This window comes from Protopterus annectens, chromosome 2.part0, assembly GCF_019279795.1.
Source record: "Protopterus annectens isolate FY-2018-M chromosome 2.part0, PAN1.0, whole genome shotgun sequence".
In the NCBI taxonomy this organism is placed as follows: Eukaryota; Metazoa; Chordata; order Ceratodontiformes; family Protopteridae; genus Protopterus; species Protopterus annectens.
This window is the reverse complement of record NC_056728.1, coordinates 1,384,018,544-1,384,045,340: the sequence shown is the minus strand read 5'-3', so window position 1 is coordinate 1,384,045,340 and position 26,797 is coordinate 1,384,018,544. Positions and strand designations below refer to the sequence as shown.

At 40.3% G+C, this 26,797-nt stretch overlaps 1 protein-coding gene across 21 annotated transcripts in view; it reads left to right on the top strand.

Moving 5' to 3' along the window:
- CAMK2D (calcium/calmodulin dependent protein kinase II delta) overlaps window positions 1–26,797 on the top strand; it is a 1,797,486-nt gene that overhangs the window by 414,073 nt on the left and 1,356,616 nt on the right. For all 21 annotated transcript variants that reach the window (XM_044061588.1, XM_044061589.1, XM_044061587.1 and 18 more), the window contains exon 3: window positions 20,633–20,692. In XM_044061588.1, the coding sequence (XP_043917523.1) occupies window positions 20,633–20,692 (60 nt within the window). The remainder of the gene's footprint in view (window positions 1–20,632; window positions 20,693–26,797) is intronic.

Genomic DNA, 26,797 nt, shown 5'->3' with positions numbered 1-26,797 from the left:
ACAACCCGAATGCAAGTTTGGAATTTCTGAAATTTGACCCATTTGACATGAGAGTGTTGATCAGAATATCATGCCTGGTTTCATTTACCTGCTTATAAAATATTAAGCTCCTTAGCCATTTACGAGGTCAGTTCTACACAGTCGGCAGTACACAGTTATACTCTTCGTTACTTTTCTTTTGTGGAGACTACTCCACATTTCAGTAACTTTGACACCTTTTCTTTGCTGTGATTCTTTGTTTGTTTGCTCATGCATGTGTGTGAATAATTTGTACAAGAGAATGGGAGAGGTGAGAGGAATGAGTCGCCCCAGTTGGGGCTGATGTCATGCAGAAGAGCTTATAAATAGGGCCATTTTGTTATTTATTAATGGATATGAGCATCATACAACAACAACAACTTGGAGAAGCTCTAACTGTAGTATGGGATGAGTCCTGGGTGGCATTAGCATTAGAGCAGCTACATTTCTCCCTCAATTGCTCACTGAATAGCCTCAAGAATCGCCAGCAAACCATAATGTCATTCTGCCAAGGCTTTCCTTCTCAGTATTCATAAAGTTCTTTTGCACTCCTCACAGAATTGAGCTTGAATAAGTCAGTCATTTCATTACCTTTGTACACTCGTCTGAATGTCCCTTTCCTAGTATCTTCTGGCTTTAGCCACTGTACTGTGCTGAATTCACCAGCTAAACTTGCTTTGTGTCCTACAAAAAAGGCTGATGTTTGTTTCAGACTATCACATGCTGTACATTTTCTGACTGACTCACTAACAGCATAAATATTGCATATTTTTCCTATGGCTGTACAACCAAAATCCAAACACCCAAAAGTTGACAGGACACAACACCAAAAACTAATGTCCAAAATGCACAAGGGCAGAAAACTAAATTGTAAGCATTGCTTATTTATTTACTTACAGACACTTGTTTATTGGGAAAGTCTAATTGGGCAGTTGTACCCATTTTCAGAAAAGGCCTGTAGAGAAAAGCTTCAGTAAAGTCAATACAAGGGGGTGCTGAAAAGTTCTAAGCCCGACCAAGAAGGCCATGATGTGGAGCCATAAAACTTACAAGTTATTCAGCATCTCCCCGAAGTTCAGCAGTAACCCTGCCAAAAAAAGTCTGAAGTCTGGTCACTGAAATACTGCTCTGCTGTGGCATTCACCTCCAAATCACTTGAAAATTGCTGTCCTTTCAAACTCTTTGTACGGTTTGGAAACAGGAAATGATCAGATTGAGCAAGATGTGGTGAGTAGGGTGAGTGATCTATGCACTCAAACTCAAATTTCGTCAAAACATCCATTGTTTTGCCAGCCTTGTGAACAGGTATATTGTCTTGCAAAAAGAGAACTCCTTCCTGCAGCTTCCCTCTCCTTTTTTCTCTCAGTGCCTCATTTAATTGGCACAACAAGTTACAGTAGTATTCTGCATTAACTGTTTGGCCCCTTGGAAGATAGTCAGTCATTACAACACCTTCCTGATCCCTAAACACTGTGACCATGACCTTTCCTGCTGACTTTTGGGTCTTGAACTTCTTTGGACTTAGTGAACTTGAGTGCCGCCATAGCATAGACTGTTCTTATGTCTCAAGAGCATAGTGGTGTAACCATGTTTCATCAACAGTAACTAGCCGTTCTAGAAAGTTGGCACCAGCTCATTGAAAATGCTACAAAATCAACTTGGAAGTGTCCACTTGGTGCCTTTTCTCGTCTGCATACATATATTTGGGCACCCATTTGGATGACAGCTTCTGCATACCTAGCTGCTCATGGATTATAAACCCAACACATTCCCTGGGTATCTGTAGTGTCTCAGCAGTTGTTTTAGCCGATATTTGCTGATCTGCTAAAATCAGGTCATGGACATGGTCAACAGTTTCAGGAGTTCACACTGTTTGAGGTCTCCCAGGCCTTGCTGCATCTTTGGTCTCAATTTCCATGTTGAAAGTTTGCACACTGCTTCACAGTTGAGTATGAAGGGCACTTTTCAATCAATGTTTGCATCATACAGTAATGAATTTCCTTTGGAGTTTTCATCTGCAGGAATAGGTAATTCATGACTACTGCTCAGAGTTTCACACTTTAAAATTACACACTTTTCTTTGACATGGTTCAATCAATGATCTGAAATAATACTACAAAATACTCGAGCACAAGGATTGTAAGCAAAGAACCAAACTCATATAAAAACAATCCTAGGTAAGAACTGTCCGCTCACCACTAATAGTCCAAGCATAATGTATTCCGCAATTCTTCAACAAAAAATCCACAGCAAGGGAAAAGGAACTCAATAATCCCAACAGTAGTGAAGTAAGCGCTTTCGTCTGTGACCATTCCAGACTTTAACAAACTGAGTTTGATAAAGTCTGGAATGGTCACAGACGAAAGCGCTTACTTCACTACTGTTGGGATTATTGAGTTCCTTTACCCTTGTTGTGGATTTTTTTGTTGAAGAATTGTGGAATAAACTTCATTGTGCTTGGACTATTAGTGGTGAGCGGACAGTTCTTACCTGGGATTGTTTTTCTATGAGAATGATCTGAAATAATGTCAAAACATAGCATTGCAGTTCTGAAAATTGACACTTTACAAGATGAAATAACCCTCTTTTCAGCTACAGAGGCAAAAATAATGCTCAGAATTTAAAACGTTGGTCGGGCTTAGAACTTTTCAGCACCTCCTTGTATTAAGACAAACACAGACATAAGACTGTTGTATAAGTAATATAGTCAGTTTACTATAGTTGCTTCCTCTTTAATTTCTCCAAATCTTTTCGGTTTCTAATACCATCATGGGAATGGACCCCATTCATAAGTCAAAGTATGATTAAAGTTCATGAAATTAGTATTGTTTCACTCTTTGATGTCAGCCAAAAGTGCTCTTAGCAGCACCCGTAACATGCCCAGTAAGGACTCCTGCAATTTGTATGCAGTTACATGTATTGGTAGCATATCTAATTATGATTGTAGACTCTTTTTTTTTTATAAGACCCTGTTGCTCCTGCTACTATCGGAACTATCTGGGTATCTTTCTTCCACATTGCTCTTGTTTCTGCTTGCAAATCCTGATATTTTATAACTTTGTGTCTCTCTGTACGCAGGACGCTATAGTCACTGGGTGTGGTGATTTCAATGATCAGTGCTATTTTTGTCTTTTCTTGGACCTCTATATCTGGTTTTCTAGCATGTATCTTTTGAACTGTTGATAATGGATGATCCCATGTGATGTAGACTTCATTATTTTGTGTGATGCTTTGTGGCTCATGTTTCCAGTGTTTTTCAGACATTTCAATACCATAATGTTTGCACAATCCCCGGTGCAGCAGTCTTGCCATATTATTATGCCTTTCCGTATACAGTCGTTCTGCCATTAGTATGTCACAACCAGCAACGAGATGTGCAATTGCTTCCAACTCAGTTTTACAAAACATACATTTGTCTGTTTCTCCCACATGTTCAATGGTCTTTGTAAACCAGTGTGAATGTAGCCCACTATCTTGGGTCGCCATTATTAACCTTTCATCTCTTGGTTTGAATTCACGTCTCCTTAACCATTCCTGCATTTGTTCCTGATCAACTTGAGGTTCTTCCATAAGTTTTCTACACTTGTAACTATATTTATGCATTTTCCACATTTCTTACCTTTTCGTCTGGTCCTTCATCTTAGATTCTTTCTTTTGTTTTTTGGCACATTCAGTTGCTGCCTGATTTTTTATCTACTTCTGGTTTGATTTCCATTCCTGCTTGATGCCGATGTGGTTCTGCTAGATTAAGCAGAGAAATCATCTTAGATGTATTCTCCTCATGTTTCAACACATTCACTACATTTGGGTTTTGTGAGGACAGTAGATATGTGTGGAGTCCCAAGACTGTAGATCTATACATGTAATCAAGTTCAAGGAGACCCATCCCTCCTTCCGAATGGGGAATATATAATCTTGTTCTGCACTGATTTTTATAGATCATTTGGTGAAGCATCCTTCTTGTTTTAATATCCAATCTATCCAACACGTTTTGGGGCCAATCAATCACTCCAAAACTGTAAGTTAGGACAGGAAGAGCAAATTGGTTTATAGCTTAGATTTTGTTCCTAGATGTCAGCACTGTTTTTAGGATTAATTTATGTCTTCTAAAGTATTCCTTACTAAGTTTTTTTCACATTTGTTCATGTTTTATTGTTGATCCTTCATCAGTTCCCAAATATTTATGCATTCCTCCTTGCTCAAGTTCTTTTATATCACATTCTTGTCCCAGACTGATTTTTCCTGATGCTGCAGTTTCCCTGCTTTGTTGCTTTTGCACATTTATCAAGACCAAATGACATTCTAATATCATCTTTAAAAGTTTTGACAGCTTGCAGCTGAGCTTTCAGTTCCTCACCTGGTGAGCTATGCAATTTTAAATCATCGATAAAGAGACAATGAGAAGTCTTTAGATTTTGTTGTTTTCTAGGAGCCAAATTATAGCCATGGCCTAAGCTGTTAAGTAGACAGCTTAGTGGGTTAAATGCAAGGCAGAATAGCAGCAGTGACAGAGAGTCACCCTGGAGTATCTCCCTTTGAATTTTTATCCCTGGGATAATAATTTGTCCTTTATCATGGCTTAATTGCAAAGTGGTCTGCCACTGTTTCATGGTCACTGTAATGTAGTTTATCAGTGTAGGATGTATCTTATACATGTTTAAGCACTCTTTTATCCATGAATATGGGATACAATCAAATGCTTTTTTGTAGTCAATTCATGCCATACTTAGATTCTTCCCCTTTTTGCAATTCTCCACTATGACTTTATTTAACAACAATTGATCCTTTGTTCCATATGACTTTCTTTTATTGCCCTTTTGTTCTACTGCTATTTTCGAGTTTTCTTCTGAAATGACTATAAACTCTGTCGGCATCAATTCCTGTGTATAGTTTATACATCATTGGAAAGCAAGTTATTGATCTATAATTTTTAGGGTAGCTTGCAGGTTCACTCTTAAGTAGGAGCATTGTTTTACCTGTTGTAAACCAGGTTGGTGTCTTTTCAGACTGCGCATATAAATAGTTCTTTCTCATGGCTAAATTTTCGTGCAAAGATGTTATGACTTTTAACCAAAAGTTGGGTACTGCATCTGGGCCTGGAGTTTTCCAGTTAGATGCTTTTCTTAACTTTATCTCAGTCTCTATGCCTGTTACTTCATCCCATTTCATATCCTGTACATTTACATTTCTTTCTTTTACTACTTCTATCCATTTAGCATCTTTGTTATGTTCCAAAGGATCTTCATAGATACTTCTCCAAAATGCATCTATTTCTTCTTTTTGGCGGTCTTTCAATTCCTTTTACCTTGTTTCCCAATTCTCTATAAAACCTTTTTGGATCATCAATAAATTGCTTATTTTGTACTTTTCCTTTGTATTTTTCTATGTATCTTCTAAGTTTTTCCACCTGTGCTGAAATCTTTAGTTTGTTATTTGCATTAGTGCATGATAGATCCTAGTCTGTTCTAATACTTGCATTGCTTTTATCACATCTGTCTTTCTTAGTATTTTTGTTGATCTATTCCCTCTTCTATAATCTTCCAATGGGACACTTCTTGAGTTAACTGCTTTATAGTTTTCTCTGTTCGATACTTCCATGATGGCATTCAGTTTCTCCCCTTCCTTTCCATCACTACCCTGTGTTCTTGTGGTAGAACTTTATCAGTTATTAATTTAGCTGCACAGTAATGTATCCTGTTTACTTCTGTTATATCACATGGATCTCTGTGGACAGTCCTAATTACTGTGTTCATTTGTTTTATCAGACTTCTGACTTTTGGGGGTTTATTGACCTTCTGCAATCTATTTCTTTCGTTGATCTTAATATATCTGTCTATTAAATCAAGCAACTCTTTCTTAGCTCATTTTCTTCCAAACTGAGGGCACACTCCTTATTTTCCATTTCCTGTGGGCATTCTATAGATAGTTCTATAGCATCTTCCTGTGGCACCTTCTCTTTAATTTCATCCTGTGCCATCCATTCCTCTGTCACATGGGAACTCACTGGCCTATCACTCCTTAAAATTGACAGTATCAGAGTTTCCACAGTTTCCTGTTCCTTTCTTTGCCATCTAGCTTCAAGTGGACGTTTATACTGGTTTCCTGTGGAAGGCTCCAAAATATCTTGATATAGCACCTGACCAATTACTTCCTCTTCCACTGGTTTCCCCTTAATTTGGATATCCATTGCTCTAGCCTGTTGTGGTGCTTTCTGAAGTAGATTTTCTACACTGAATCCTTCACTTCGCAGGGGCTCCATAACCTCAATTTCTATTTCTTTAACTTCTCCATTACTGATCTGCTTTTCTACTTTTCCTCTGTCTTCTTATTTTTCGTATTGTAAAGTTTTCAATATCCAGATTCCTTTGCCTGTATTTCTCTTAGGTTCATAGGTTCATAGGTTCATACTAGGCTATCTGCCCGAGGGCATTTACAAGCCTAGCCCATAGTTTTGTGGCTTACGCCACCCCTTTAGTATGGGGAACTATACCCATTATTTTGCTGTGCCTCTGTTGAGCAGTGACACTGAGGTAATCCCTGGGGTATATCTGCGATCTCCCATCCATTGGTCAAGATTTATCTTGAACAAGGCCAGCGAGGTGCTCTGCCTCACATATACCGGGATTTTATTCCACAGCATAGGGAGTCTTTGGGTGATGAATCTATCCCTCCAGCACGCCCTATTAATAGCCGTGTCGAGGTTTAAGTCTCCGCCTTGTGACTCTGACAGATCTAGATTTTTGAGGTGAAGCATATTCATCAAATCTGGGTTTGACATGGCCTTGTATGTTAGGCAAAGGTCACCTCTGAGCAATGTTTGTACTGAATAGAGCTGGAGTTCTTTCAGTCGGGCAGCATAGGACAGATGTTTGAGACCCTTTATCCTTTTGGTGAGGAACTTTTGTGGCCTCTCCAGCTGCTGCAAGTGTCGGGTCAGATACATTCAATGGGGCATTGTACTCAATCATTGGTCTGATGAGTGATGAGTATAGGGAGACTATGACCTCCCTTGATCTAGATGAGAATCCCTTCATGATAAGGTGGGCAATGTAGAAGGTCTTCCTAACTACTTTAGCTACATGGGTGTCGAATGACAGACTACTATCAACCTGGGTCCCCAGGTCCCTGATAACTTCTTCTGTGCTCAGTGGATTGCCACCTATTTGGTAGCTAGGGGTAACCTTGTTTTTCCGAAGGGTATGACTATGCATTTTTGGCATTTAACTTTAGGCCATGGCTCTGGCACCAGTTATCCGCTTCTGTGAGACCCTTCTGAAGGATATCTGTGTCAGATGTGTTTTCTACTATGGCACCCAGTTTGCAGTCATCTGCAAACTTTGTCAGCCATAACCCTCCTGTGTTTGCTTGTACTTGAAAAGTAGATGCCAAACAAGAGTGGGCCCAGGACTGAGCCCTGTGGTACACCACTTGTGACAGGCTTTGAGTCTGACATGGCGCCAGCAACTCTGACCCTGTGGGTTCTGTCACTCAGCCAGTTTGCAACCCATCTTGTGATGTATGGGTTAACATTTAAGCTCATGAGTTTTTCAATGATACCCGAGTGGGTATTGTATCCAGATCGAGGTAGGCTGTATGGACTGCCTTTCCTCATCAATGGCTTTGGTGACTGTTTCAAAAGTCAACCAAGTTTAGAAGGCATGATCTGCCTTTGACAAAGCCAAACTGGGATGGATCCAAAGTCTGCAAATTCCTATGTCTTTATTTATGAGGTCCATTATGATCCTCTCCATGGCTTTGCAGATAAGGCTTGTCAGGGTCGGTGGAGGCACCGCCTTTGTGAAGTGGGACCACAGTTGCAGTGCCACTCCTGGGTATCCAGAGGTAAGACTATGATTAAACAGCTGTCCTAGCTGTGGGTTTAATTGGACACCATCAGGTCCCATGGATGCTGTGTTTTTGCTTTGGAGAGAGCAGTTCTCACTTGGGCGTTGGAGATGTTTGGGGGCTGCAGTATAGATATCTCTCCTTTAGGGGAGGGGAGAAGTTTGCACTGAACCTGTCAGCCAGTATGTTGGCAATGTCTGTAGGATCAGTAATCTTCACATCATTTTGAACTAGTTCTGAGCATATCTGGGAGTTTCCTCCCAGGTTTCTAACATAGCTAAAGAAGGCCTTATGATTGTCTTTTGAGTCTTTAGCTATTTTTCTCTCAAAATTTGCTTTGGATGATTTTATGAGAGCTCTTAGTTTTTTACTTATAGTGATCAAGGGTGTCTTACCTTTTAAGGATTTTGCTCTATCTTGTAGTAGCTTCCTCAGATATCTTTGATGCAGCTCCGTTTGTATTGGTTAGTTTTGCTTTCTCCTTTGCATAAATATTACACCATATTAAATCTCTTTTTCTTTCCCATGTCCATATTCTTCTTAAGATATCTTCTGGTCTTTCTGCTTTTCCTTACTTTGGGGACTCACTCCATCATGCTGTGATGTAATTTGTGTTAGACCTTCTACATTAAATCCTTCACTTCGCAGGCATTCCATAACTTTAACTTCTGTTTTTTAACTTCTACTTTACCAGTCTTCTTTTCTATGTTCCATCTTTGTGATATTATTTTTTATTGTGGAATTGTCCATATCTAGATACCTGTGCCTGTATTTCTATTCAAATATATTTGTGGCTGCCTTCTTTATATTGATTAATTTGGCTTTCTCATTTGCATAAATATTGCAGTATATCAAATCTCTCTTTCCCATGTCCATATTTCTTTTCTATACTTTTCAAAAATCTCTAGGTTTTGTTGTTTATATTTTCATACTTCCTCAGGTACTTCTTTTTCCAAACAGATCAAAGTTTCTTGATCTATATACTGTTTTTCAAAAATCTGTTGTATTAATGAACACACATTCTCATCTGAAGCTTCTGACAGTTTTTCCTCTGGAAGTATTTTTCTGTCCTCTAATTTATCCCTTAATCTTTTTGTAAATCTTGTGTCTGGAAATTCTGTTTTTTTTGTATAATAGTAATAATACATAATTTACTTCTTATTCTCAATAGTCCACTCTTTCGTCTTTATGGCTCATCTTTGGGCTATCAGATTTTTGAGATTTTTATGGACTGCTACTTCCTTCTAAAATGTGGTGGGGCATCTTCCCACTGCGCCTGGCCTGACCCCATTGTAGGAATGTCTCCATATTTTGAGGATTCTACAGTGTCATTTTTTCCACTCCTGGCACCAGTACATCTACCAGGATTGGGCACTTATTTATCCTGGGTCTTGTGCACCCAGCTATCTTTTTTGTTTTTGACTTACTTCTATCCATGATGTATGCTATACAAATACAGTCTATATCTCGGTGTCACCTTGGTGAGATTTTGTGAAAAACAGGGTCCACCTCGTGAAGGTACTCGCCAAGACTTGCGAATGAATTCAGTTTCAACACTAGTACTCTCCTTTGCTTGCTGACTTTTCATTTCTCCATTTGGACCCCATTTGCTATGTGACATCAAATATGGTGATTTACAAAGAACTTATTTCTTTATTTGTCATTTGTTAACCAGGTTAGTGCAACAGAACCAAAGGCCCATTTTCAGTGGAGACCCGAGGAAAAAAACCTCCAACATTTAGAAAGTTACATAGAATAGAAACTGAATATAATGAAACATTATAATAGCATGATACACATTACATATACTGAATATCATGGTTAGAACTGTGGGAAAGGAGGGAGAAAGGAAAATACCGGTGAATTTACCTTGGAGAAGATGGACTGTCACATGTGGAAAGGAAGTTATAGATGATGTAACAGAGAACTGATAGAATAGTTTAAACAAGGATGGAATAAGGAAGTAAAAGATACATTAGTGTCTGGTATTAGAGGAGATTGGTAATGCATATTTATATATATATATATATACACACACACACACGTATGTAAGTATATATATGTGTGTGTGTGTGTGTATATGTATATGTATATGTATATATATATATATATATATATATATATATATATATATATATATATATATATATATATATACAATGGATATAAAAAGTGTACACATCCCTGTTAAAATGCCAGGGTTTTTGTGTTATAAAAAAATGAGACCACAATAAATCATTTCAAAACCTTTCCCAGCTTTAATGTGATCTATAACCTGTACAATTCAATTGAAAAGCAAACAAATCTGTTAGGTGAAAAACAATATAAAAAATAAAAAAACGTATAATAAGCTGGTTGCATAAGTGTGCACACCCTTGAACTAATACTTTGTTGAAGCACCTTTTGATTTAATTACAGCATTCAGTCTTCTTGGGTACACCAACAGCAAAGTCCACAGCAGAGAAACGACAGGCTGCAGCAAACTGTAGTTTGAAGTCTTTTAATAACCTTTAAAACCCAAAAAACATTGAATATCTCGAGCGCTTTCGCCTGGTTCCTACCAGGCTTTATCAAGATACAAACATAACAAAGTAATGCCCTTAAATACAATAACCATTGGTCACATGGTGTTTTTTTAATTGCTTCAATTTAAGTTAATTAATCAGTCAGAATTACTTCAATTGAATTCCTTTAAAAAACAAATGTTAAAAACCTCACCCACATTTTTGCATTGCAAAATGTTTAACAAGCCATATACTTACAAAAAAACAATACATTAATACCAAAATACTTCCAGACACATTGTTCACTATTAAAAAACATTCTTTCAACCATATTATATTAATGTTCTATCTATAAAATAAAAAAAAATATATATATAATATATATATAACCATATATAACACTACAGTTTTGCTTTACGTAGTTTGAGCACACTTGAAATACTAATACTGTCATTTAAACCTGGGGATCTAGCTGCGTCTAATTTTAATTGCCATATAAGTTCTCTATATTCCAGGAATGTTTCCCAGTCTCCTCTCCTCCTGTGCAACCTGCTCCAGTACCATAAATTTAAGTTTCATATCAGGGCACTGTATATAGTGCTTATAAAAGGCGTTTGTGTCTTTCTTTTTAGAGATGTCGTTTACATGTTCATAAATTCTTCGCCTTAAAGGCCTTTCTGTCTTCCCTATATAAAAACTCCAACATAGAACACAGATCCCCATGTAAAACACACCCTTGGGTGGTTTCTTGGGTACACACCTGCCATCAATTAAAAAGACTCTGTTTAACCCCAAATAAAGTTCAGTTGTCCTAGTAGGATTTTTCTGACATTTACTCAGTTGCCTGCTACAGCAAAACCCATGATTTGCAGAGACCTTACAAAGCATCAAAGAGATCTCATTATTGAAAGGTATCAGTCAGGAGAAGGGTACAAAAACATTTCCACAGCATTGGATATACCATGGAACACAGTGAAGGCAGTCATTAAAAAGTGGAGAAAATATGGGACAGCAGTGACGTTGCAAAGAACTGGGCGTCCCTCCAAAGTTGATGAATATATATATATAATATATATATATATAACCATATATAACACTACAGTTTCGCTTTACGTAGTTTGAGCACACTTGAAATACTAATACTGTAATTTAAACTGGGGACCTAGCTGCGTCTAATTTTAATTGCTATATAAGTTCTCTATATTCCAGGAATGTTTCCCAGTCTCCTCTCCTAGGGTCCTGTGCAACCTGCTCCAGTACCATAAATTTACGTTTCATATCAGGGCACTGTATATAGTGCTTATAAAAGGCGTTTGTGTCTTTCTTTTTAGAGATGTCGTTTACATGTTCATAAATTCTTCGCCTTAAAGGCCTTTCTGTCTTCCCTATATAAAAACTCCAACATAGAACACAGATCCCCATGTAAACCACACCCTTGGGTGGTTTCTTGGGTACACACCTGCCATCAATTAAAAAGACTCTGTTTAACCCCAAATAAAGTTCAGTTGTCCTAGTAGGATTTTTCTGACATTTACTCAGTTGCCTGCTACAGCAAAACCCATGATTTGCAGAGAGCTTACAAAGCATCAAAGAGATCTCATTGTTGAAAGGTATCAGTCAGTAGAAGGGTACAAAAACATTTCCACAGCATTGGATATACCATGGAACACAGTGAAGGCAGTCATAAAAAAGTGGAGAAAATATGGGACAGCAGTGACGTTGCAAAGAACTGGGCGTCCCTCCAAAGTTGATGAAAATACAAGACAAAAACTGGTCAGGGAGGCTGCCAAGAGACCTACAGCAACACTGAATGAGCTGCACGAATTTCTGGCAAGTGCTGGTTGTGTACTACATGTGACAACAGTCTCCCGTATTCTGCATATGTCTAGGCTATGGGGTAGGGTTGCAAGATGGAAGCCTTTTCTTAAAGAGAAAAACATCCAAGCCTGGCTAAATTTGCAAAAGTATACATCAAGTCTCCCAAAAGCATGTGGGAAAATGTGTTATGGTCTGATGAGACCAAAGTTGAACTTTTTGCCCACATTTCCAAAAGGTACGTTTGGTGCAAAAACAACACTTTGCATCATCAAAAGAACACCATTCCTACGGTGAAGCATGGTGGTGGCAGTATCATGCTTTGGGGTTGCTTTTCTTCAGCTGGAACTAGGGCTTTAGTCAAGGTGGAGGGAATTATAAACAGTTCCAAATACCAGTCACGTTTGGCCCAAAATCTTCAGGCATCTGCTAGAAAGCTGAAGATGAAGAGGAATTTCATCTTTTAACATGACAATGACCCCAAGCATACATCCAAATCAAGAAAAGAATGGCTTCACCAGAAGAAAATTAAACTTTGGAATAGCCCAGCCAGAGCCCAGACCTAAATCCAATAGAAAATCTGTGGAAGAGGGCTGTGCACAAGAGATGCCCTCGCAATCTGAAAGATTTGGAGCACTTTTGCAAGGAAGAGTGGGCAAATATTGCCAGTCAAGATGTGCCATGCTGATTGACTCCTACCCAAAAAGACTGAATGTTGTAATTAAATCAAAAGGTGCTTCAACAAAGTATTAGTTTAAGGGTGTGCACACTTGAGCAACCAGCTTATTGTACATTATTTATTTTTCCCCTAACAGATTTGTTTGTTTTCCAATTGAATTGTACAGGTTATTGTCACATTAAAGGTGGGAAAAGATTTGAAACAATTTATTGTGGTCTCATTTTGTTTATATTACAAAAACCTGGCATTTTAACAGGGGTGTGTACACTTTTTATATCCACTGTATGTATACATGTACATATGCATATATATATATATATATATATATATATATATATATATATATATATATATATATATATATATAAGCAGATGGTGCTCCAGGGGAAATGAGTGATATAAAATGATGTAAATATTTACAATATGTACAAAAAGGAAAACAAGAATGTCTCTACATCATGTTAAGCAGATGGTTCGTTTATGGAGTTAGTTGGTGAAGCAGAAAGTTAGTCTAAAAGAAAGTGTTCAGCCAGGTGTAGAGCAGGCACAAAGCCAGGATTCAGCTAGAAATCCTTTTAGTGTACATTTAAATGTGTGAAGTTTAGATACAGAGTTCCAGGATTTGACAATGCAGCTAGAGTGCACGGCATTTTCTGCAGATCTCTCAGGTTTGTAGGTAGATATTTTTTTATATTATATGAACATTGTGGTCTTTTGGGATAGTAGTTGTAGAGAATGATGCTTAGTGCTGGGCGTTTTGTGAACCATATTCTCTACATGCCGCCAAGTTACTTTTTCTCAAGTTTCAGGTGCCCAAGACACAGGATGCCAAGGAATGGAATGCCAGTCTCTGTTTTCAGCAGGAAATCGCTACCAGTGCAATTTGCTAGGACAGGCCCCCACCCCCAGCCCAGATGTGGGGGCAAGGCACACATACCCCTGAATCACTGCCGGAATTTACTTAGAAATTGCATCAGCAGTGATTTCCTGTTGCAAACAGAGATTGGCATTCCATTTCTTGGTATCTTGTGTCTTGGGCACCTAACAGTCCAGGAAAAGTAACTCTGTGGCATGTAGAGAAGTTAGTTTTAGTATAGGAATACAGATGCTGACAGCACCAGGGAGATCTGGGAAGTGAACACACTTTGACAGCACTTCATGTGCTGAACTGGTCATCACAAAAATAATCTCAGTAGACAGAACGATTTTCCATCTTTTCAAAATGGGTATTGAATTAAATAATAAAGGTTGGATAGAACATCACACTTGGAGCCCAGCATCTGTCAAAATTGACAAGTCTGACAAAAGTATCATTGTTTGTGTTGATTTCATGGCCTGCGAGCAACCTCACCACCACAACTCCTGCTAATTCATTCCCTCATACTGGGGCAGATGCTGCTGAGGGGTATGGCCATTATCCAGGAAACCGTGAAGATACGTTTCTTTTTCTGACCTAACTCTTCTCATTGCAGCTGATGTGAAGGCCTGCTGTGCCTTCCCCGTTGAGCAGATGCATTGTCACCCTCTCCCCATGAAGGCCATTGTTCAGAAATGGCTTAGCCAAGCCAAGCACACATCCCTGGTCCACAGTGCTGCATGCAGTGCACCTCTATCTCCAGGACGTGCTGACATTGTAGTGGGACAGACTTCCCCCCCCGGGTGAACTGACATCAGCCACTTAGTCCCACCCTTCCTTATCTAGCTCCTCTAGCACATGAACAGTAAATCGATCTCTGCTTGTCTGGGTTAAAGTTAGGGCTTCATCCTTGTACATCACAGAACTGGGCTACAAAAGTAGCATGTTTATCCAAATGACATTGGTACTAACAAGTTAGTGCAAATGCTTCATGAGAGCTACACCAGTTAAGCACTCCTTATAAACAGGGCAATGAATAATTCACGAGGATGTTTCTCCAAAAAGAGTACTGTCTGATGCTGCTATCATTAGCCAAAGGCATCACTCGTAGTTGTTGATGCTCTGAGAACAGTCTGCTGCTATACAAGCAGCAGGACTTCCACCATGATGTGCCTACCTCAGTAAGGAGCGTTATCTATAGCTAGAGATTTGCACGGGTCATGTTATGGCTTCTGTTCTACTGAATCACTTCTTTTTTCAGTTTCATTTTACATTAAACAATTAGTGAGAGTTGTTGAATGTAATTGGCAGTAATAGTGTTTCACTATTTGACACTTGGATCTCACATCACAAGTTTGACTTCTACATTAGTCCTACTGATGCTAATTACTACTGAGGCTTTGTGTACTCTTGTGTCGAGTGCACAAATGTATTTAATGCTGTCATATAACTGCTGAACCTAGACACACACTCCTTTCATTGTGAAATAGCATTGTCACTGTCTGTGTCACCGTTCATGATGTAAGAACTTCTGGTTTCATTTACTTTCTCAGTTTGTTTGTTTTTTACTTGTCATTAATTTTTATCAGTTCTGTTAAGCACTTGCAAGCTCTGTTTTAGCGTGTGTTAATTGTATACCATTTTGTTTTATTTTTGTAGTACTTTATAGTATTGCAGTTAAACGGTCACTTTTGATGGAGTTTCTGAATACTGCTTCTTTCCTTATTGAAAAGTTGAGCAAACGTAGTGAGTGGGAGAGAGAAAGAGAAGACAAGAAAAGGTGGGGTGGGGAGATAAAAAAAATCAACATACTACATCATCTCTTAGTATGTTGTGCCTGTCTTCGCAAAATAACATCACGAGGCAAGGCCATTTACTTAGGTGGATGAGCAGTTCAGATAGCAAAGCATACTACATGAAGGGCTGAATTCAGAAAGGTTACTGCAGGGTGTACACGGCCTGGAACATGAAGAGGTGCAATACTGCGCTGGTCTGTCTCGGGCATACTGCAAATGTTAATGAGGCATTTTGAGGGAGCATCATATGTTAGTCATGTGGTCTCTCTCAGAAGTGCCTGCAGTAAGACATTTATAAATCACTCTTCTGCATAAGGTACATCTGTCCCATGTCTTGATTTACACTGTCAAAAGCTTGTGATCACTCATCCCATTAGAAGCAAGTGCCAGGGAGTTTAGTGGACAGGTAGTGTTGGGTTTTGTATGTGCGTGTGTTTGAGGGGGGGGGGCTGCATTTGTGAGTGCTTGTCTATGTGTCTGTTTGTCTACCTCGGCGGTCGCACTAAGATTAGTTAAGGGGATGTGTGTGTGCATATCTTGCAACATTGGTGGGGGTCACACTAGACACCAGGGATAACTCTACAGTATGCCTTAAAGGCATTTAAAAAATAAAATAATAACATTTTGTGGCACAAAAGACATGAGGTTGGGGGGCATTAGACACCAGGAATAACTCTTTAAAGTGTGCCTTAAAGGCACTTAAGTAAGAGAAAAAAGTTTTACAGCACAAAAGATGTAGGGTAAGGGGGGATCACTAGAAACCGGCAATACACTTTTTGTAGTAGTACATAGCGTTGTTGCCTCACAGCAAGAGGTTCTCCCGTTCGATTCTTGGCTGGAGCGCCTTCTGGGTGGAGTCTGCATGTCCTCCCCGCGGTTGAATGGTATTCAAAAGACATGCGTAGAATGGGTTCGTTGAAGGTTGGCCTTCGAGCTGACACCGTAAAAATCTACTGCCAGTCATTAGCGGACCGGAGTTCCGCTGTGGCGACCCCTAATCAGGAAAAGCCGAAAGAAGAAGAAGAAGAACTAAAGGCACTAAAAGATTCATACCCTGTAATCTTGCATCTCCACTAAAAGAAGGCTTAGAGATGGAATTTATGCACACGTATGAAATTCGGAAGAATAAAATAACAAATGCTTTATATAAAAATATTGCTGACTATCCAGGGCACAATTTTAAATTTAAATTTGTCATTGAAAAAGTAGAACATAATGTGAGCGGTGGGCCTTGGACATTACACTTGGAGAAGCTTGAATTGTATTGGATTTTATACTTTAATACAGTCAGGTGGCCTGGTTTAAATGAGCTAGCATCTATTGGATGTTTACTTAAGTTAAAAGTTCAACTTAGGTAATGTCATTTATGACTTGTGCATTTTACAAATTCACTATGGTGTAAGAATATTAGGTATTGTAGGCTATACATATTTAATATTTCTTATTTTTAACTGCATCTTTTATATAATGTATTCTTGTGGCTTTAAGACTTTGTTGTTTATTTAATTAGCTTAATTATGATGGCTGCCATGTGATTTGTTTTTATATAAAGGATTTTGGTCTTTGAAGTCTTGTCTGATGAAGTCTCATATTGCTTTGTAAGAGGCGAAAACGCTTATTTTTATTCCTTGTGTTTCATTAAGTTTGTGCGATGATCTGCAGCTGTATGGCTACTTTTGAGGATTCTGTCTAGCAGTTTTGTGTGTTTTAACAGTCTTGCACCTCACACACAGAATATTAGTCCTACGCTGTGCACCATCACTAGACTAGAGGAACTGTATGTTATTGTTTATATTTTCTTAAAAATGTAAAGTGAAAGGGGGTAAAAGGTTTGGAACTCTGTACCCTTGACCCAGAAAGGAGCAACACTAGCCAACTACACTAACTGATCCTTTAGTGTAGCCGTTTTTTTTTTAAGTACTTAGACATATGGAACTCTAATGCATTATTCAGTTACTGAAATAGCTTGTGAGTTTTGAGGGACAGGGCACCTTTAAGAGGCAATATGAGTGTTCTGTAAAATCAGGGTCAGGCAGTTTAGAGGTGTGTTTGTGTGTGTGTGTGTGTGTGTGTGTGTGTGTGTGTGTGTGTGTGTCTGTGGGAGTTGGGAGGAACATTAGACAACACCAAGAAGACTTTTTAAAAAGGAGTCACTTCAAAACTTATTAGGTCTAGAATCATGATGCACTGTACAAACACTAAGGGAGAATAAAACTCTAATGTCTGGCATTATTGACTGTAAGGAACTGTGATTTATGTGAGTAGGGATAAAATAATCAGACACCGGGGAAATTCTGCCAACTCAGCGACAGGTAACAGGTATGTCAGGGTGTATGTGTTTGAATGCGTGTGGGAGAGTGAATGGAGGGTTAACTATGGCAGGAAAGTGCTGATTTGCACTCATGGTAGTTAAGGGTGATTCAGAGACATACAAATCGGACATTTATAAGGTCATTCCTCACTACGGTTAATGTGTCTCTGAATCACAATTTACTGTACTGTGTAAACAGCCTTATTTGCTGCAGGGTTCTTTCTGATTCCCCAGGAAATGTAGATATGCATGTCACTTCAAGTCAAAATTCAGCAGTAGCTGTCAAACTGAGGACTCTGTCAGATGCAGTGGTCTTAACCAACTGCCTAACTACTGTAGCAACACTGCAGTAGTCAATGCGCTTAGCAAAAAAAAAACAGTAATGGGTATTTCGTGGGCTGCTTCCCCAACAATCTAGTTGAAAGCTACATCTGTAAGCCCCCCACACTTTATATTTGCTGTCTCCTCAGAACATTGCAGTTCAGTACGAGCTGAGGCTCTGCGGCCATCTGTCGAATCTCCTACAGACTACCTACTGCAGGAGGAATCTTGCTCTGTGGCTACCAATTAATATAGGTGCAGGTGGGGACTCTCACTCTACAGACTCGCCTGTTTTTTGGTTTCAGTTTACTTTAGTAATGAATAACCAGGTATATTCCATGAGACTTGCTGTATGTGACTGTTTTTAACATTGATACTCCTGTCTCACAGCTGTCTTGCAGAGAAGGGAAACGTTTCCTTTAAAAAGTGCTTAATTTAAAAGTTGCGTCTTTGATGTTATACAAGTCCTCCTTTGCAGCATAACAAGGGTTTAATCCTTTCTGTTTCATTCACAGAAGGCAGGATTCTAGACAGAAAAGGAAAGATAAAAAAGATGCATGAGAAGCCAGCTCCATTGGCTTAGATGGCTGAAGTCCTTTCTATATGACCCAAGTGACCCACGATTGATTAGAGGCTTAGGTGCCCATTGCAGATGTTATGGGGAGGTCGGGCATGCCTATCCTGTTGAGGGATAAGCCAAGCCATCCAATGGCATGGTGCATCTGAAATGGATGTTAATACAGAGGACAACCTGGGGTTTGGTGTTTGACTACCAGGCTGCATAGATGGCAGCATTCTTGGTGAGTGCACAGGAGCTTAAAACTCAGAAGGTGGAGGCACTAGTTACTTCTGTAGTGATGCATGTCACTCATTCCTTGCCCAGGGATGTGTGTACACCTCCTACAGGGAAATGGCCTCATGTGGCTGCTTTAATAATTGCCTGTCTGCATACCCATTGTATATGCTTTTGGTTTACCCTGTACAGGAAAGAAATAGACCATGTCCAATCAGGGGAAGCTTAATAGTCACCTGGCATGTGGACAAAAACAATACAAAAAAGAAAAGAACACGTGAAAAGAAAAAGGCCATATGGAAAACACAGAGATGTTAAACTAAGTAGAAATAATAAGATTAGAAGACAGCAGCTGACACGGCTTGATGAGTCTTTCATCACAAATTGTTCTTGGGTTGCAAGTATGAGACACACATTCCAGTGTTTTCCATCATATATAATGAATAGGCAAACCACCTTTGTTGTACATCTGAAATCTGTACTGTGAGCCATGATGAGACCTTGCTTGCCACTGCATAATGCTGAGAATTGAGACACTTCATGACATTATGGGGGCAGGAAAATGGGGAGGGTGCATTGTGTCGTCTTTGAACTGCACTGAGGATGTCTGATTTATGTTGTAACAGTTAATAGCTTACATATTAAACGATGGGGTCTTTCATTGCTGAGAGCTTTCAAATTTTCACATCAGACAAATATTTAGACCATCACAAAACCATCTAATGTATGAAAGATGGTGATATAGGTGGGAGAGCAGCTGAATGATGATATCAGAGTAATTTTGGGGTTTGAGAGTGGCAAAGAGACATTTTTCAGACATGAAAATTTCAAATAAAAATGACTTAAAATTCAGCAGGTGTGGTAGGGTCAGGAGCTTTAAGAGCTCTTAAAGTGCATATTCATCTGTGTAAGCCTTAAGTAATGCACAAGGCTTAGGTGGCTCTAGGAACTTGAGTTTGTTAGCATGCAGCATACAGCCTGACAGATGTAATTATTTTTTTTATCATACAAATTGTATACCCGCGGTGGTGGTGCTGCGGTAGCGTTGTCACCTCACAGTAAGACGCTGTCCGGTTCGATTCTCAGCTAGAGCGTCTTCTGCGTGGAGACATGCGTGAATGGGCGTACCTTCGTTGAAGGTTGTGTGTCAGGCCTGGCAAGCCGGTACGTAAAAATCAACTGCCAATCATTAGCGGACCGGAGTTCCGCTGTGGCGACCCCTAACCGGGAAAAGACGAAAACCAGAAACAAACATCATACAAATTGTGTAAAAATAATATGTAACAATCCTTAGCCCACACTGATGTTTTGGCTGTCTGATGAGGTGAGCAGCTTGCTAGTAAGTGAGAATGTGGCATCGGCAAGCATACATCTTCATTGCTACTGCAGCTAGAATTGCTGGGACATATATTTTTGTATTATTTCTTTATGAAGTTTACAGAGCTTTCTTTTTTGTCTTACCATAAAGCTAGACAAGTGTCTGCAAGTTCTGCTTGCTGTTGCAATTTATTATTTTCAAGAGATGTGTTGCTAATGCATTTGAATATTACAAATTACATATACAATTCTTATACCCTGTTTAACTCTGTCGCATGACTGCAGTGACCGCTTTTTAAAATTAATTGAGGTTTCTGTGTTTGTGTTTGCTTGTAGTGTAGCTGTGTTAACTACAAGTGTTTTTCCTTTCCCAACAGATCACCAGAAGTTGGAAAGAGAAGCTAGAATCTGCCGTCTTTTGAAACATCCTAACATTGGTAAGTGTCTTCTGACTATATACATAGCCAGGTCTACAAACATATGTAGCTTTTTGGAAAGTGGCTCAGTTAGTGACATGTTAACTGCCAAAACAACAGTTACACACACAGTGAAAAATGCAGTAAAGGAGGCAAATAGTGAAAAAAGCTTACTAACACAACCAGCTTTCTTATACCTGTGTACTACTACTGCAAAGGCTTTGGATGCTGTCTTGTGTTCCCTGTTGTATCATTTACAGCTGTTGTGATTCCTGCCTGTATTTCTGATTTTTCATGTGGGTCTTACGGCATTAGAAGTGCATTCAGTCTCTTGTGTTTACTGTACAGCAAGACATAGTCCCGTTCGATTCTCAGCTAGAACGTCTTCTGTGTGGAGACATGCGTGAATGGGCGTGCCTTCGTTGAAGGTTGTGTGTCAGGGCTGGTAACTCGGCATGTAAAAATCCACTACCAAACATTAGCAGACCGGAGTTCCGCTGTGGCGACCCCTAACCGGGATAAGCCGAAAGACACAACAACAACAACTGTTTTACTTACTTTAGAAAACTAGATGTGTATGCATAAAAGCTGAAACATTCTCATGTGATACATTTAGGAGCAGGAAGAGTAGTCATATAATGTTGCAAAAACTTTTTTAGATTACATAAAATGATTCCAAGAAGCCTTACAAAAGGGGAAAAAGACACACAGATGTTCATTTGCCCATCACATTTTCCATTAGCTGAGTCTGTCTATCTTATGTCATTGGCATTTTTTCACTATAGTTCAGAGTTCTAATGAAAAAAAAACAGACTGAGAAATACAATACTGAAATTTACTGTGGAAAGTTAAGAGCTTTTGGCTGCTTTAGCCTTCATCAGAAAGTGCAGTTTTGTACCTACCATAAATGTAGATGTTCGAGTGTTCACCCTGCTGCAGTCATCACCTGGGTTATCTTGTCGTCAGGAAGTCCCGCAGTTGGCCAGAATTCCAAAGTCTTGGTCCTGCATCGGTTGCTGTCACCTCTTCCCTGATGTCAGTGCGCCAGGGGTATATATAATGCAACCAATGCCATTTTTTTCAGTTTTTCTTGCCCCAGATGTCAGGTGCCCCCAAAAAGGTGGTCAGAATTAGTACCAAATGGAGTAACCACTGCACAAACACAAAATCCCTTCAGCTATAAGCAAATACATCAGTAAGGCATAGAAGAGATTTAGCCAGTAGAACAGAGGGGATGGAGGGAGGGTAACCTGGACTGCAGCAGGGTGAACACTCGAACATCTACATTTATGGTAGGTACAAAACTGTACTATGTTCATCGTGTTACCCTGCTGCAGTCATCACACTTGGGTTGAATCCCAAAGCTAAGGTAGGGGGGAGGTATCATAGAGGGTTAGTGGAGGCAATAAGGCCCTGCAGAACTGCAGTGGCGAAGCCCGCCCTGGACTTAGAGTAAAGAGGTAAGTGATAGTGTTTGGTAAAGGTGTGTACTGAACTCCAAGTTGCAGCTTCTAAAATTTCCTTGGTTGGAACCCCCCTGAGAAAGGCTGCAGAGGTAGCTGTTGCCCTGGTAGAGTGGGATCTAATGGTAGCAGGAGCTGGTTTCCCATGATGGGTATAGCAGAAACGTATGCAATGACCTATCCGTTTAGAAATGGTTTGCTTTGATATAGCCTTCCCTTGAGAAGCTGTAACATAGGATACAAAGAGCTGGTCAGATTTTCTGAAAGCCTTAATTTTGTCCAAGTAGTAACGAAGCTGCCTGTGAATGTCCAAGGAATGCAGGAGTCTCTCACCTTTGTTCTGTGGATTGGGGAAGAAGGTGGGTAAGTGGATGGTTTGATTTAAAGCTACACTGGAAATCACCTTAGGCATAAAGGAAGGATTAGTTCGTAGAGAAACTCTGTCTTGATGAAAAATGAGGAAAGGTTCCACCACCATTAGTGCCTGTAGCTCTGAAAGTCTTCTAGCTGAAGTTATTGCTAGGAGCAGGGCAGTCTTCCATGATAGGAACTGAAGATCTGCAAAGAAAGCTGGTTCAAAGGGAGGTAGCGTTAGTTTTTCCAGAACAAAGTTGAGGTCCCATGTTGGTGTAGGAGCTCTCCTGGGTGGTCTAATGTTTTTTGCCCCTCTGAGGTACTGCCTTAGAAGAGGATGTGAAAATAAAGGTGGATCCGTGTTGTAGTGAGATGAAATAGCTGAAGCATGGATTTTAATTGAGGAAAAGGAAAGTCCTTTGTGCAACATCTCAGCTAAATACTGTAGAATGTGAGGCATGTGAGGCTGAATTGTGTCTTGGCCTTTAGCTTGGTTCCAGGCACAAAACATTTTCCATTTGTCCGAATAAGCCTTCCTGGTGCTTGGCCTCCTGGCTTCCAGAATAACATCCAGAACTGCTTGTGAAAGAGGAGCTGGTGGATGTTTAGTTTATTTGCCATGCAGCCAGATTTAAAGTTTTGAGCTGGCTGTGAAGAATCTGATTGTTTTGTTGTGTGAGCAAATGGGGTATTTGAGGCAATATCCATGGTGGGCTGTGGGCCATATTTTTCAATAGCGGATACCAGTGCTGGTGTGGCCAGTCTGGGGCTATGAGAATCAGTCGTGGTCTCTCCTTTTTGACTTTCAAAAGAACCTTTGTGAGGAGAGGTAATGGAGGGAAGGCATATACTGTCAGGTTTTTCCAACTGAAAGAGAGAGCGTCCACTTTCCTAGCTTGATGGTGAAATGTCCTTGTACAAAATTTTGTCAGTTGGTAGTTTTGAGGACTGGCAAACAAGTCTATGTCTGGAAGGCCCCATTTTTGAGTTATCATTGCAAATATTTGTGGATCTAGTTTCCACTCGTGGGGATCTTTGATGTTTCTGCTGAGGTCGTCTGCCAATGTGTTCTTCTGTCCTGGCAGGAATTGAGCTTGTAACTGGACTTGGTAGGCCAGAGCTGTGTTCCATAAGATCATTGCTTGCCTGCATAGAGGGTAGGAATGTGTACCCCCTTGTTTGTTTATGTACCACATTACTGTGGTGTTGTCCGTCTTTATTGCAAGTTGTCCTGGATGTAATAGATCCTTGAAGGCTGTCAGAGCTTTCTGTACAGCTAGCATCTCTTTTTGATTTATGTGCAGATTTCTTTGATCTGCAGTCCATAGGCCTTGAATGCATTGTCCTGCCATGTGTGTCCCCCAGGCGTAGTCTGAAGCATCTGTTGTGATAGTTTGCCTGGCTGGGGGCAAGGTGAAAGGCTGACGTTGACATGCCTGTGACCACCATAGAAATTCCTGTTGTAGGCAGGGAATGAGAGATATCATTGTGTCCAAGCTGTGGCTGTGTTGAGACCATACGCTTTTTAGGTACCACTGTAATTTCCTCATATGCAGCTTTGCAAATGGTATTATTAATATGCAAGATGCCATGAAGCCCAAAGCCTGCAGAATTTTTCTTGCAGTTAATTGGGTCTTTGTTGCCATTGTCTTAAAATATTGAGTCAGTTGTAGTTGCTTGTCTGGCATAAAATAAGCCTTCTGGGCCATTGTATTCAAGCTGGCACCCAGGTATGTCATTTTTTGTGAGGGTACTAGTTTTGACTTCTTTTCGTTAACTGTGTACCCCAGGCAGTTTAGTAGATGCTTTACAAAGGCCAGATGATGTAAGAGAATGTCTTTGCTTTCTGCTTGGATGAGGCAGTCGTCCAGGTATGGATATATTTGAATTCCTTTTTGTCTGCAGTATGCAATTACTGGTGCCAGGCATTTTGTGAAAACTCTGGGCGCAGTAGATAAGCCAAAGGGCAGTGCATAGAATTGGTAATGGGTTGAACCTGCAATGAAATGGAGGTATCTTCTGCAACTTTGTCTGATAGGGACATGCAGGTATGCCTCCTTGAGGTCCAACGTTACTAGCCATGCTTCCTTGCCCAACATGGGAAGTAGCTGCTGTAGTGTTAGCATCTTGAATTTGGGTACTTGTAAGTAAGTGTTTAGAATTGAAAGGTCCAGAATTGGTCTCCAGACATTGTCCTTTCTGGGCACTAGGAAGCGTCTTGAGTAAAATCATTGGCCTTGTTCTCGAGTAGGTACCAGTTGAATGGCTCTCATGTCCATGAGAGCTGTAATTTGCTTTTGTGCCTCTGCCCATTGATTTTGTGGCAGATTTGGCATTCCTCTTTTCATTGGCAAGGTGTGAAAATGGAATCTGTATCCTCGTAAAATTATGTCTAGGACCCATTTGTCCTTTGTGACAATGTGCCAGTTGTCTGCAAAAAGTGCGAGTTTTCCCCCCAAGGGGGCTGCCAAGAGAGTACTGCTTGGCCAAATGAGGTGCAAGTCATTGAGTTTGCCTTCTGGTGGATTGAGACCTGTCTTCTCCTCCCTTCTGTGTTGTAGTGCCCCATTGGCGAGGTTTATACTGGGCTTGTGGTTGTCCTCTGCCCCTTGGGTGTCTGTATTTACCCCTCTGTGGTCTGTCAGTGGCTGGAAAGGACCAATTATTTGTTGGCCAGTTTCTGCTGAAGCGAGGGGGTTGTACTTGTAGGAAATCTTTGACTGTCTGCATAGATTTTGCCTTATCTTCCATTTTCTTTAAAACTTCTTCTGCTTTAACTCCAAAAAGATCATCCTGCTGTAAGGAAGCATCTAGTAGTTTTGCTTTAACATGATCAGGCAGAGTTTGTTCCTTTAACCAAGCATGTCTACGTATAACAGACCCAGTGACAGCTGCTCTGCAGGAGGCCTCCAAAGAATCAAACCCACATTGAAAGGTATGTTTGCCCACCAGCTCAGTGGCGTGCAACAGATCCTGTACTTCCTTCAGTTCAGATTGTTGAGGGAGAGTGGTTATTCTTTGCTTTAACTGAGAGATTAGACATTGCTGATACTTAAGCATGTGAAATTGACAATTCAGTGCCCTCATAGCTAGTGTGGCTGAGGTGTAAACCTTTTTCCCCCACCTGTCTAGTGCTCTGAAATCCCTCTCAGAGGGTACTGGGTTTTTAGCCATAGAAGCCTTAGCCCCCTTGGGACCCTGGGAGATGGTCTTTGGGTCAGCTACAGGGCTTTTTTAAAGAAATTTGTGGGAATCTGGCACTCTGTAGTATCTGTCAGGCTTAGCCGGAGCAGGAGGTAGAGAGTCCAGGTTGAAACTGGATTCTAAATAGACATCATCCACAATGTCCAAAACTGGTGGGATGGTAAGTGGTCTGTGTTGGGGGAGTAAAAAAAACTCTCTGAGCCTTTTCTTTGAATCAGAGTAGTCCTGACCTTCCCAGTGAAAATGTTCCCTCATAGTGTGCAAAGTTTCCCCAAAGGAGTAGTCTTCAGGAGGAGAAGCTGAGGGAATAGAGTCCTCAGCATCAGAATCTTCATAAGGAGAGAAGGAGTAGTCTTGGTCCTCAGAGGAGTCTGAAGAAATGGACATTTGCTCAGAGGATGCATAATCTTCCTCTTGTCTAGGCCTTTTGTCAGGAGGGGGCTGGGAACCCCTGATTAAAGAAATCAAATTTTCAGCCATTTTGAGCATCTGTTTCTTAGGCATGGGGCCTTGAACAGGAGACTGAAGTGCAGTCCTTTTAGATTTAGAAGGAGTCTTCGACTTAGAAAACGTTTTAATGGTGAGAGTCGTCGGTCTGAAAACGCCTTCAGAAACTGATGGTGTTTCTGTAGCACCGACGTCTTTTGTAGCAAAGTCGTCAGAAGGGCCTGAAGTAAAAGGCTGCGTCAGCCTGGTACATTCCGTCAAAATATCCATAGCGGTCTCTGGTTCCAGATCTGCGGTAGTCAGGGGCTGCGTCGGAGCCTCACTGAGGACCGGAGAACCGGAGACTGGATCAGCCGAGGCCTCGGAATCTGGCTTAGGCCTGGGCTGTCTGTCCTTATCCCTGCATTTTTTGTGCACGCCGGTAGTCGGTTGCTCCGATGGCATGGTGTAGTTAAATTTCCTACCGAAGTAGTGTCGTGCGAAATCAGAGCATCTTTTAATAGTACGCTTATTAAACCTAGCACAAAACCGACAAGTAGTGACGTCGTGGTCTGGGCCTAGGCAAGGTATGCAATAAGAATGAAAATCCTTATAAGGTATTTGCTTCCCACAAGAAATACAATTGTTAACTTTTTCTGACATCGGTCTAAGGCAAGAA